The sequence below is a fragment of the Girardinichthys multiradiatus genome, chromosome 1 (assembly GCF_021462225.1).
Source record: "Girardinichthys multiradiatus isolate DD_20200921_A chromosome 1, DD_fGirMul_XY1, whole genome shotgun sequence".
Lineage (NCBI taxonomy): Eukaryota > Metazoa > Chordata > Actinopteri > Cyprinodontiformes > Goodeidae > Girardinichthys > Girardinichthys multiradiatus.
The window spans coordinates 49,727,848-49,741,364 of record NC_061794.1 but is presented as its reverse complement, the minus strand read 5'-3'; the positions used below and the strand labels follow the sequence as shown (position 1 = coordinate 49,741,364).

General features: G+C 42.7%; 1 protein-coding gene across 2 annotated transcripts in view; it reads right to left on the bottom strand.

The window, feature by feature from the left end:
- Positions 1 to 9,276, bottom strand: part of bcap31 (B cell receptor associated protein 31) — a 40,018-nt gene extending 30,742 nt beyond the window's left edge. Inside the window, exons 1-2 of one of the 2 annotated variants that reach the window (XM_047382778.1) lie at positions 9,135 to 9,276; positions 6,830 to 6,929 (exon numbers count right to left, since the gene is read on the bottom strand). In XM_047382778.1, coding sequence (XP_047238734.1) covers positions 6,830 to 6,921 — 92 coding nt within the window. In that variant the 5' untranslated portion in view covers positions 6,922 to 6,929; positions 9,135 to 9,276. Of the gene's footprint in view, positions 1 to 6,829; positions 6,982 to 9,134 lie in introns of both variants that reach the window. The other variant, XM_047382838.1, reaches the window with a different exon arrangement.
- Positions 9,277 to 13,517: the final 4,241 nt, after the last annotated feature.

Sequence of the window (13,517 nt, the reverse complement as noted above, 5' to 3'; positions counted from 1 at the left end):
TGAATATTGTAGATTCACACTGAAGGCATCAAAACTATGAATTAAAACATGTGGAATTATATACTGAACAAAAAAGTTTGAAACAACTGAAAATATGTCTTATATTCTAGGTTCTTCAAAGTAGCCACCTTTTGCTTTTATTACTGCTCCACACACTCTTGGCATTCTGTTGATGAACTTCAAGAGTTACTTACTGTATTTACGTTCATCTAAAATGTGGTTTAGGGTTAGGGTTAGAAACTGCCTTTTTTCAGCAGTTTCTCAAAACATTTCATAACTAAAGAAGTCTGGGCCACTGGTCTGAGCCTTGGGATGGGAGCGTTTTGAAAACTGGAACCACCTGCAGGCCATGGTGGAATCATCAGTCCAGTCCTTTATCATCTTAACGATGGGTCTTCCCCTCTGCTGGACACAGTTGTGATTAGCGCCAACTGGGGGTGGGAGGGGGGTAATCAAAACGCTCCTTTAATTGAGCCATAACAAAGATCCAGTGTGTTAATCAGTCTGGTGGGACACGTGACAAACTGAAACAAATATCTATGCGTCTTTTTAAGAGAACGAGGATTAAAATCACCAAGAATTGAAACTGGAACCTCAGGTGTTACGGACAACAGCGACTGGCTTACTTGCAGTATAGCGTCAGCAGCTTTATCCACGTTTGCTATGGGACGAACATAAACCATAGAGGCAAATACCTCAGAAAACTCATTGAGCAGTTAGTGCAGGTGAAGGGTCATGGATAACAGTTCAATATCAGTACACAGCCTTTCTCTGATTAAAACACTTTTGTAGTAGCTTACATTTACATACAGACAAACACCTAAACCGGCATCCAGGCACACCGGTGTCCCAAAGCGGTCAACAGCCACCTGCCGGTCCAAATCTCTTTCCAACAACCAAGTCTCTGTAATTGCCAATAAAGGCAGGGCAGGCTTATTAGTACCGCACATTTCAGCAACAAGACATTCAAGCTGCTTTGCATGATGAAAACATCTAAACACCTAAAAAAGGTCCACAGCAGTGGTAGAATAAAGGCAGGTAAAGTAAACCAGGACTACAGACTGAGATTAATATTTCAGTTCATAGTAGAAATAGAAGAATCAAAGCTACTCTAAACTGAGTTTTAACCTTGATTTAAAAGAACTGAATGCTGCTTCTCCACGTTGGTTCTGGTTCTGTGGATGCAGAGTAGACTGGAACCAGAAGACCTGAGTGGTCTGGAAGGTTGATACAACAGCAATAGATCTTTAATCTATTTTAGTGCTAAGCCATTCAGTGTCTTATAAACTAACTGAAGTATTTTAGAGTCTATTCTCTGAGGTCCAGGGAGCCAGTGGAAGGACTTTAGAACTGGGCTGATGTTCTCTTCCTTCTAGGTTCTAGTGATGACCAGGCAGCAGCGTTCTGGATCAACTGCAGCTGTCTGATGGACCTTTTAGACAGACCCGTGAAGACACCGTTGCAGTGATCAATTCCACTAAAGATAAACACATGGAGGAGTTTCTCCAGGTCCTGCTGGACATTAGTCCTTTAATCCTGGAGATGTTCTTCAGGTGATAGAAGGCTGACTAAGTGACTGTCTTTATGTGGTTCTGGAGGTTCAGGTCCATCACTACACCACATTTCAGGCCTGATCAGTAGTTTCTAGCTGTAGAAACTGAAGCTGTGTTCTGACTCTTGATTGCTCCTCCTTTGGTCCAGAAATAATGACTTTAGTTTTGTTTTTATTTAACTAAAGAAAATTATAATTTATCCACGCATTGATTTGTTCTATGGTTCGACCCGATGTTTGAATAGGTCCATAGTCACCTGGAGACATTTATTGTAGAGCTGCGTATCATCTGCATAGTCAGAGTAACTTATCTGGACCTGAACTAGGGGGGAGCATGTCCACATTGAATAGGAATAGGAAAGGGTTCCAGGATGGAACCTTGGGGAACCCCACATATGACCTTTATCTACTGTGATGTAAAATTACCTGCTGACACAAAAAGTCCCTGTCCTTCAGGTGAGCCTCAAACTAGCCAAAGTAGCCAAGTGCTGTACCAGAAAGCCAGACCCAGTTCTCAGTTCAGTTGACCCAGTTGAGTTACACGACAAAGTTTAGAAGGAAGAGTAAACTTGGTTAAAGGTTTCAATTTCTCTGTCCTTTATTTATTTAATTTATTTTTGGCAAAAGAGTTGATGGAAATTATGCTTTCAAAGATAACAGAAAAGTGATCAGATAGTACAAAACTCTACTGTGCAGCATTGTTTGTCCTCTTCCCGCAGCTCTTCACTAGAGCAGCATAAAGGGGTCAACACATGAGGATGTCTGACTTCGCTGGCTAAGTTAGATTACTTTTAAGAACTTTGGATCCCAAAAGCTAAGTGTGATGTTTTGTTTGTGCATCTGGCAGCTGTAAAACAGCTGGTATTAAGACTAGCTGTCTTAAACCTTCCTGTCTGCGTTTCTGCAGAAACAAAATCTGAGCAAGAGATTCCTCCAGAAGAGACAGCGTCTCTAATCATGACGAGGGTCAGAGGGCCGAGTGGTGGTTGTATGGCAGCCCCACTCCTATCAGTCTGTCCCAGGGCAGCTGTAGCTACAGCTATACAAGTGCAGGCATACAAGGGCAGGGCATAAGTACGTGGGATTGGTTGCCTAGTGGTTAGAGAGGAGGGCATTTGCGTCCCGGAGAGGCCACATGTACCCTAGTTCAAATCCTACAGCAGGGTTTTCACCAGTGCATTTCAGTGTAGCGGGCCGCTAGGCTGAATGTTGTCACTGTTACGCTGAAATTAGGCCGATACACTCATTTTTATGAGCTTATTGGCCCTTTGACTGAAATCTGGGCTCCCTCCCTAAGTGTTTTTTATGTCGCCTACAATGCATCCGCATCCTTTCACCCTATGCGACCGCTAACGCTAAAGCTTTCTAAAATCATGTCAGCTACGAAAGGTGGGTATATGGGGCCACATATCACGTCGTTCTTCCCAGTAGCGGTGACGGTCATTCCAACAACGAGGAGCAAAATGACGGGCCTGCCCCCACTGCTAACACTGCATCAGTTATAGACAAGGACGTCATTTCTGCTGTTGGAGGGCTTCACAAACAGAAGAAACTGAGGTCTGGCATCGATCCAGCAAGGAAAGAAAAGTTCCAATGGCTAGAAATAACTGCCGATGAAGCTGGTAGACCTTCACGTTGGGTTATTTGCACTCACTGTTGAACCTTTGATTTAACTTAATGCCGCCTAGCAGGAGCTCCAATTCACTCTTTCACCGATTGTTCTATAAAACCGCCGCACTGGGCCGGTTTTCACAGAATAATCCCTGACAGTCCGAAACTTGTTTGGCTAAAATATAATGTATTCAAAATGATATTCATACTTTTTTGATGATTTTGTTAATAATTATTAATACTAATTATTAATGGTTGCAAAAATCCAAACCAATCGTTATTTCACAACATAAAAAGCTTTCTGAAACAAAATTTTTAATTTAATTCCTCCAATATTCTGCAAACAACTATGCAATGCTTTGTGTTTGAACAGTCCTACATGAATAAACTGCCCATGCCAAACAGGACTTAGGGTTTTACCTTTCAAAAAGAAGCTTCAGTGTGCATATAAACCACAACATTCATCCAACAGATTCATCCAATATACGGGGAAACCCAAGGCTCTGATTTGGACCCACTTCTTTTTCCGCCATACATTTAGCCACTTTGACAAATCATTAATACATTTTGTAATATCTCATCAGAATTCAGAGTTCTGAAAACTGTCTGATTTACCTCAGTTCCTAAAACAATTACAAACTGGTTAAGAAATAACGGCCATGAATTGAACTCAATCCAAAATGGCCGACTTCCGAGAAGATCAAGTGTCTGATCTTTTGCCCCAGAGAACATGGTTCCTCTGATCAGGCAACAGACTTGGACCTGGTCGCCAAGCCAAACCAATGCTACAATTCCACACAGACCAAGAATAATGCAAATCGCCAGAAATTGTTGGATTCATGAGGATTCTTAGAATTTTGTTCAATTCAGGTCCAATTTGGCTTCGAGGTGGACCATTGTGACCAGTTACTGTGTCCTGTCATCTACCGTCCATCTAAGTACAATAAGGATTCTATTAAGTCAAGTCAAGTTTATTTATTTAGCGCTTTTCAGCAACAAGGCATCAAGGCGCTGTACATGAGGAAAAACATTACAATGATACAGAAAATCAAACAGAGGTAATTAAAAAAATAAACAGAATAGAATGATGGATAAGAAAACGAAAGGAAAATTGGACTGAATACTTAATGTTTAGATGGCCCAGTCAAAGGCCATTTTAAACAAATAAGTTTTTAGTCTTGATTTGAAGCAACTTAGGGTTTCTGCGCTTTTACAGTTTTCTGGGAGTTTATTCCAGATTAGTGGAGCATAAGAACTAAAAGCTGCTTCTCCATGTTTGGTTCTGGTTCTGGTTCTGCAGAGTAGATTTGAGCCAGAAGACCTGAGAGGTCTGGGTGGTTGATCCACTGACAACAAGTCTGTAATATATTTTGGTGTTAAGCCATTCAGTGATTTATAGACTAACAGAAGTATTTTAAAGTCTATTCTCTGAGCTACAGGGAGCCAGTTTAGGGACTTTTCTGACTTTTAATTGGTTATGAACATTTCCTTATTGTTGGTCGTTTTAACATTACATGTTTGTTGCCCAGATAAACCTCTGGTAACAGATTTTTTTAACCCTTAACGATTCTGTTAATTTGGTGCAGTGTGGGTTTTGTTCCACTCATGTGAAAAGGTCACACATTAGATCTTGTGGTGTTTGTTGGTTCACCTGTGTATAAGCTGGAAATTTGTGACTCTGTCATTTCTGATCATATGTCGGTAACATTCCAGACTGTTCTCGCTTATGCTGCTGGTAAAACTGGCACTTCTGCTCGGAGATGTCGGGTCATTAACCCCTCCATGGAAAGCCGGTTTTTGAAGGTTTTTCATCACCTCTGTCCACCTGGTCATCTGATGCCGAGGAGCTTAGTTCTTTGCTCCACTCATCCTGCCAAACTGTACTGGACACTGTGGTTCCCTTAAAGACCAAACAGCCTCGAGCTAAACCTGAACCTTGGTTGAACGACAGGACTCGAGCTTTCAGACAGGAATGTCGCAGAGCAGAACGCAGGTGGAGAAGAGACAAGCAGCAAGTGTCTCCAGATTTAAAGACAGTTGGCGCAGTTACCAGGACACAGGTAAAGGGTCCAAAAGGGAACACCTCTCTAACTTAATTTTATCTCACAGTGAAAACCCTCTTGTGCTTTCTAGTACAACTGACTCTTCTGTCAATGTTCCACAGACTGCTGGTTTTAAAGCCTGTGGAACCAGCTCCCAGTTTTAGTCCGTGAGGCAGACACCCTGTCTACTTTTAAGGCTAGGCTTAAAACTTTCCTTTTTGATAAAGCTTATAGTTAGAGTGGCTTAGGTTATCCTGAGTTATCTCTGTAGTTATGCTGCTATAGGCTTAGGCTGCTGGAGGACATAATGACCACTTTCACCCTCTTCTACATTCTCATACTACTCTCTAATTCTGCATTATTTGTTGTTATTTCAGCTTTTAACTTTATGTTCTCTCTTTTCTCTTCCTAGAAGCTACACCTGGCCTGACTCTGTCTACCTGTGACACCTTTCTGGAGAGGGGCATCATCCAAGCTTCTGCTGGCAACAACTTAATGCTCACCTTCTACAGATGATCCACATGGCCCTGTCTTTCAGTGTTTAACCCTTTCTCTCTCCTAGACATGGCTACTGACTGAGCTTCTACTGTAACTAACTCTATGTTCTCTCTTTCAGACTCTAACCTTGAAAACTGGCTCAGAGTTTATCTGTTCTTTCTTTCTAGATGAAACGACTAAAGGAGCTACATCCATTAACATTTACTTTTCCTTCCCATAGAAAGTACTCCTGGATCAGTGCTTCTTTGTTCTCTTTGTGTCTCTGCTCTGTTCTCTCAAACCCCCAGTTGGTCGTGGCAGATGGCCGCTCACACTGAGCCTGGTTCTGGTTCTGCTGAAGGTTTCTTCCTGTTAAAAGGGAGTTTTTCCTCTCCACTGTCGCTACATGCATGCTCAGTATGAGATTACTGCAAAGTCAACACCAGTGACTGTCCACTGTCTCTACATGCTCATCCAGGAGGAGTGAATGCTGCAAGTCACTGACTGGATGCAATCTGCTGGGTTTCCTTAGATAGAAAAACTTTTTATCCAATTTGAAAAAATAACTGAATCTGACTGAACTGTTCAATGGTTACGATTAATAGGAATGTATGAACCTGACTGTTGTGAAGAACCTTGAGACGACATGTGTTGTGAATTGGCGCTATATAAATAAACTGAATTGAATTGAATGTCTTTGCACTGACTCCCTGATCATTTCAGAACCCATTTTAAAATCCTGACTAACTTTCAGAGTTCTGCATGGTCCAGTTCCTTCCTATATTACTGAATAATTAAAATACACACCCTCTACCTGGAGGCCCCAGGTCCTCAAAGCAAAAATCCTCCCGTAGTGCCAAGGTGCAGATCTGTCCAGGCTGTTGGACCTCTACTGTGGCACAAGCAGCCTTTATTGTAATGTGGCCTTCAGGGTTCGGACCCATCTAAAAAGCAGCTGAAGACTTTCCTATTCAAATGTTGTCCTTCTCAAGATCTTTTAAACATTACTGTATTTGTTTTGAACTATTAGCATGGTTTAATTTGCTTTTTATTAAAATCTTGCTTTAATGTTTATTCACTATGAGATTTTTATCTGTGAAAGCTTCGATATAAACAAAATTCACCTGCAGGACAGGTAAGCACTGACCTTTTTGGCGAGATGAATGGGATGCAGAGAAGAAGAACCAGGAAGACCTCCACATATAGAAAGGTGGCGACAGCCGTCCACTGCAGACTCATCTCAACTCCTGAACCGGGGAGAAAATGGACTTAGAGACAGGATCCACCAGGGCTCCATCGCTGAGTTTAGGAGCAAATCAAAAAGATATTGAAATTTTTCTCTCATTCCAGTTTGCTTGGAACCATTCCTGATCCGATGACTTCAGAATCTACCCTGCATCCTTAGTTGCAGACCAGCTTCTCTCTGAACCTAAAGAAGCACCATGTTATTTCCAACCAGAACCAATTCCTCCTTTAGGAGAAGCTGTGGAAAACCTTCCGATTCTCTGCAGTTTTTCTGGACTGGGTCATCAGACTCTGGTTCTAACTGTCGTCTTCTCCAGATGTTTAGATCTTTGAGGATGTTCAACTATCTTGGGTTCAGTCTCAGGAACATTCTGACTCTCACCTGTGACCTGACCCACATAAAAGTTGTTGATTGAATTTATAACGTGCTGCATAAAACTAAGCTAATGCCCAGACCATATGAATACCAAAACTGTGAAAGTGTATTTACACCTCTTACAATTTTCTTGACTTTATGAGTCCTTAAAACCAACCATAACCAGATATCTAGATGTTAGTTCATCTAGTCACAAAAATAAAGCAAAAACTTAAGTAGCACAAATAAGAAACCTAACAATAATTTTAAGATGTACTCAAGTGCTTATGCAAATGTCCATCACCCACAATGCTAAGTCCCATCTAGTTCACTGAAGCCAAAAACTAAGAGGCAACTTTAAATCCAGATTCCTCCCAAACACTGCATCTAGCAGTTAGCAGCTCAGTGCTATTTTCAGTAGAGATGATCGTCTCAGAACTCTTGACTCATCTAGAAGACAGCAGTAGATGCTGACTGATGTTGGATAACAGCGAGCCAGAACGTATGCAGAGAAGGTCTGTGGTATATCCACTCCAAGACGATTCTCTGGTTAATGGACGTGTGCAGCACCACTAACTTAACACGCGACTCCCGATCGTTGGAAAGTAAAACAGAAGATTTTTACTTGCTGACAGCAAAGGATGGAAGGCGATGACATCAGTACGGGATCATCAGAATGATGATTTTCATTTCTCTTCAATGGCAAGTCCATCTATAAATGGCTAATAAAATCCAAAATGAACGTGTCAGAGTAGCCTAGTCAAAGTCTGGACTTAATTCTGATTGAGATGATGTGCCCTGACCTGAAACTGGCCGTTCATGCAGGAAAACCCTGCAATGTGTCTGAATTAAAACAATTCCACAAAGCAGAGTGGGTCCAAATTCCTCTACAGTCATGTTAAAGACTCAGTACCAGCTACAATGTCAGGGGAGGAACAACAGGTTATTGGGTTCAGGGGGGTAATTACTTTTTCCCAGAGCGCCGGGTTGGTTTGGAGAGATAATTTCCTTAATAAATTAAATTATTGTTAGAAAACTTTTTGTTTTTAACGCAGGTTGTGGCTCCTTGACATCACAATTTGCTTGATGATCTGAAACATTTAGGTAGGACAAAAGGCAAAAACTGAAGAAATCTGTAAGGGGCAAATACTTTTTCAACGACTGGAAATAAAAAGTGTTAAATGGTTAATGCAGCTGTCTGGATCATCTAAAAACATGAACATGTAGAAACGCTCACCGACTAAAGGCAGAACTGTGTGACACAAAATGAAATCGTTATGCGGTTCTGAAGAATCAGTAAGACTGAGACAACTGGGTTCCTGTTCTTCAGGGATGTCAACGGTTCTTTGATTATGAGTGGGTTCAGGGGAATTTCACGGGAGGTGTGGCAGCTCATTCAGGAGCCCGAAGGCTTCTCTCAACTCCAGAACCACCCTGTTCAAATGTAATCACCAGGGAAAGATCCAGAGCCCTGGGTTACTTTAATAAACCTAAACCAAGACCGACTGATAATGCACCTCACTCAGGAACCTGAAAGCCTTCCTCAGCTCCAGAACCACAGCCCACCAGCAAGAGGTTTCTGGATTGTTCCGACTCTGATTCAGAAGCCAGACTAATTCTCTAACGAACGTAGTGGCTTTAAAGCCAGTCTAAATCTTGATTGGGCTCCGTGTATTTACTGAAAAAATAAGGACAAACCCCTGTTTAATACTTTAACCAACCAATTTTAGGCTAAATCTCATCGCTGGGCCCTTAAACATTACCAGCAAAACTGAAATGGTCTCTGACCCAGATAACTACAATAATGGTTAATGTTATTTTCAGCTGTCCTCTTCCAGCAGCTCGGACTCACCTTACAGCACAGAGCCGGGATCAGAGAAGAAACAAACAGACCGCTAAACTGAAAACCTCCGTTGACTACTCTGCTAGCCCTAGCTTAGTTTAGCTTAGCTTAGCCTGCTCTGACAAGCATTTCCGGGCAAGTTAATGCCAGCTCATCCGGAGCGCTGATTGGACAAACTGAGACAATGGGAGGGGTCAATTTAAAATAGTAAACGTAACATGTTACTCTATTTTGCTTGTTTGTTATAGACTACGTTATTAATTAATATAAAATTTATTTTAGATTAGAAATTAACTTCATTGGTGTTAGAAAAGGCCCTCGGCACCTCTAATATGCTGATTTTGCACAGCTGAATGGCAACCGAGCTGCTGTCACTAAAAAGCTGTTTAGGTTGTTCCGAATAAGGTGAACTGGGTCATAAACACTAGCTGTGTAAAACCGTAGATTCGTTATCATTTCCTGCTTGCTCCTCTTTACCACAATTGGCAAAGGGAGACACTAACACCAGAAAGCATCTATGTCCACTAAAAAATCAAAGACTGTGAACTTTTTAAACTGTTACAATTTCTTTGTGCTTTAATGTTGGCGGGTGACAGGTAAACATTCCTAGTTTATTATTGTTGTTGGTCTGGGCTGATTCTACTCCAATCAGAGGCTCTTATAATAATAGAGTTCTGAGTTATATGATCACTGGCAGCTCATTCTATCCATTTAATCTACACTAACATCGTAATTTTACTGTCCTCATAACTAACTTAAGGTCTAGTCTTATAAACATGATATGATATAGTCAATAAACCACCAACAGTTTTATCAGGTGTCACATAATTACCAAAATTAACAAATTATAATACATTTGAATCATTTTAACTCTGTACGGTACCATCTTCTGGCCAGTCAAATCTTCATAGCGCATCCCTTTAAATGTAGGGCAGTGACATAAATGTGCCAATAGATGGTGCTGTTGCTGTGTGTGTTTTGATGAAATGCAGCGGTTTTGTTTGCCCTAGGGACACAGCAGCTCTGAGGTGCTGGCCTGCAGAGCAACATACCTCAGTATGAGTTTAAAACCTTTCATTCACTTAAGTCTTCAGCATGTTAAGGTTGTTAAACAACTAAGTGAATGTTGGATTATCATACTACTGCTTTATTAAAGAGTTTGAATTACTGTACTGAAGCATATTAGTCCAAAATCCGTTCTTGGTGTGTTATACAGAGAAGATGGCGCTAGAGGGGCCAGTGTTCAAAACTGGAGTTTGTTACGGTGGCCGGGAGGTAAAAATCAATGTTACAAAATCTGAAACACTTTTACAAAGCCTGAGACAAATTTTCATTTGAAAAAACACTTTAACAATACACAAAACACATTTACAAATGACAAAATCTTACAGAGGGGAATGTACCAACTCCGACCCTGACCCGGAAGTGATAATGGGAGCGTTCACATTGACCCAAGATAGACAGCAATTAAGTAGTGTTTTGCCCGTTTTGTGGCACACATATGAGTAGTTTTGTTTTTCGTGTGGTCAGTCCTCATGGTGCGTTCACACCAAACGCGATTTCTGCGAAAGGAGTGGCCAATTTACATGTTATCCCTATGTAGAGGCGCGTTCAGGAGCGGGGCGGCGCGGCGCGGTGCGAAGGACGCGGAGGGTGCAGCGCGGAGGGTGAGGCGCGCGAAGCGGGAGAGGAGCGGCACCATGGACGAGTTGAAAAATCTGAACTTTTTCCTAAATTCGCGTCGGGTCAACCAATCAGGGACTGGATGTGGCTGTGACGTAGGGTGAAGGACCAAAGCGGAGAAGAAGCGGTTGTCAGTGAAGATGGAGGACCAGATCATAGTGGCGGTGTGCGGCAAGCCAGAGTTGTATGACTCAACTAATTACTTTTACTGAGACAAGTACGGAAAGGACCTGGCCTGGTTATGTTTAGGCACAAATATCTTAAATTTAGGAGATGTGGACATTAAAAATTGGCTGTTTTTTTACTGAGCTGAGATTTATTTACTTACTGAAGACAGATGGACAGGCGTTCAGCAGCGGGGATACAGTGCCGGTAAACCGCGGTGAAGTTAGTTTGAAGTTGGATGTTCAAGCTCCGCGGAGTTAGCGGCATCTAGCTCACGGTTGATCCGATTCAGGCACTCAGATTTTTCACGATTGTTTGGTTCGGAAACTTATTGACGGTCCTTAGTGAACCACCGCGCGTCAGAAGAGGGAGCAACAGAGAGCAGCTAGCCAAAATCTGGGTGCCTGACTCGGATCGGCCGTGGGCTGGATGCCGCTGGCTCCGCGGAGCTTGAGTGTCCGGTGTCCGGCTTCGGGCTGGCTTCACTGCGGTCGCCGGTAGTTGGCGTCCCGGAGGCCGATTCGTCTCCCAACGCGGGGCAGCAGATAGTCAAACTGGGTCCTGGATAGACGGAAGTACCGCTGAAATCGACCGTCATCCAGACGCAGCTCCTGGAGTAGGTGGTGGTATTCTCTGAACTGTTCCCGTCCCTGAAGAATCTGGTGAACCCAGGGACGTCGACGTCGGCGGCGTTTTTTGGCTCTCCACAGGTAAAACACCGTGATTATCCGTGAAATCCATGTCCGCCATGTTCAGTTGAAACCAGCAAGCAGCAGATGGAAACTCCTCCTATTTGATGACGCGGCAAAGCGTTGCCGCTTGTTGCCGAATGCCAACGCGGAGTTCACGCGGAATGTGAAGCAGGCAAAAGCACACAAATGAGGCGAAAAATTTGCAGAAATCGCGTTTGGTAAGAACGCACCATTAGAGTCTGAGAGACAGCAGCTCAATTTGTGACAGTAGCAACCAGAAATGGTCCTTCCGCCACCAGAGGGCACCACAGGGTGCCAGACAAGCAGTAATAGCCTTTAAGATGCTGCCACGCCCGCTGCTGCTTTTTTTGCCAAAGCAAATGCTGATTATCGACAAAGGGATTGCCATTATAGTTATTAGCTATTGACTGTTATTCCGTAATTACTTTCAAGTGAGGATGTCCATATTCATTATTATTTAATAAAATGTACCATAGACCCATAATATAAGGTGGCTGTATTTACTTGAGATGGAAGCTATGTTCTAAATATTTCAACCTGAAAAGACTCACAATAAGAAACAAGATGGCGATTAGAGAAGTTTATTGATAAAAGTTAATATCTTTGGCACTCGGACCCCGGAGGAAGGCAAGAATGCTGAGAATGACATGAGCTTGAATTAACGTTTTAGGCTTAGAATTAGATAAGTCTTCCCCCCTTGGGATCAGATACTGGTGGTGGAGTATGAAAGGGAGATGGTGGAGGTGAGGCGGGGGAGGGTCAAAGATCAGCTGAAGAGCGGGAAATCCATGACTGGAGTCCTTAAAAGCGAAGCCTCGGAGGATGATTGATTGAAGACATGTGGATCTGACGCTTATTGGATGGAGGAGAGACGCACGGTGGAGTCATAGGACAGCCGGGGGGTGGAGGTGAGTCTTTCAGTTTGAATTTTCGTTAAAACTCATTTATGTGTATGTATAACGTGCTGAAAGGATGATGAAGAGACATTTCATAAACAGTCAGTTTATTATGGATCATGAATGGTTGCTGTGATGTTACTCACAGAAAATAAAATAAATTATTTAGAAACACGCTGGCACCCGGTAGGATGCCAGAGGGTGCCAGACCAGCTGTAAGAGAGTGATGTGGAATTTCAAAATTAAAGCCCATTAGACATTTCGATCTATCTTTTACGATGTTGCCGAATATATTCATCATGTTTTATTGTTTATCTCTTAGCACTTGAAATATGTTTTAAAGATGACTAAATGCAACTGCCACACCTAGTGCAGTCCAGTCTCTAAACAACTGAAGGAGTAGTTCCGGAAACGGGCAAAACGCCACTCGATGTCCATCTTGGGTCACCATGAGCGTACCCATTACCACCTTCGGATCAGCAGCGGAGTTGGTAAGTTCCCTCTCCGTAAGATTCTGTCATTTGTAAATGTGTTTCAGGACTTGTGTGTTTTCTCAAGTGTAAATTTGTGTTTTGAAATTAAAATGTCAGTCAGTCATTTTCTATACCACTTCTTCTACAGTGGGTTGCAGGGAAGCTGGTGCATCTCGAGCAGTTTATGGAAAGGTTGCCAATCCATCACAGGGGAAGACCCAAACAACCATGCACACACTCATTCACGCCTAAGGGCAATTTAAAGAGACCAATTACCCTAACAGGCATGTCTTTGGACTGTGGGAGGAAGCTGGAGTGAGAGGGAGCCGGTGAGAACCCACGCATGCACGGGGAAAACATGCAAACTCCATGCAGCATGATCCCTGGCTGGGAGTCAAACCCAGGACCTTCTTGCTGCAAGGCAACAGTGCTACCAACTGTGCCACCATGCAGCCCCAAAAT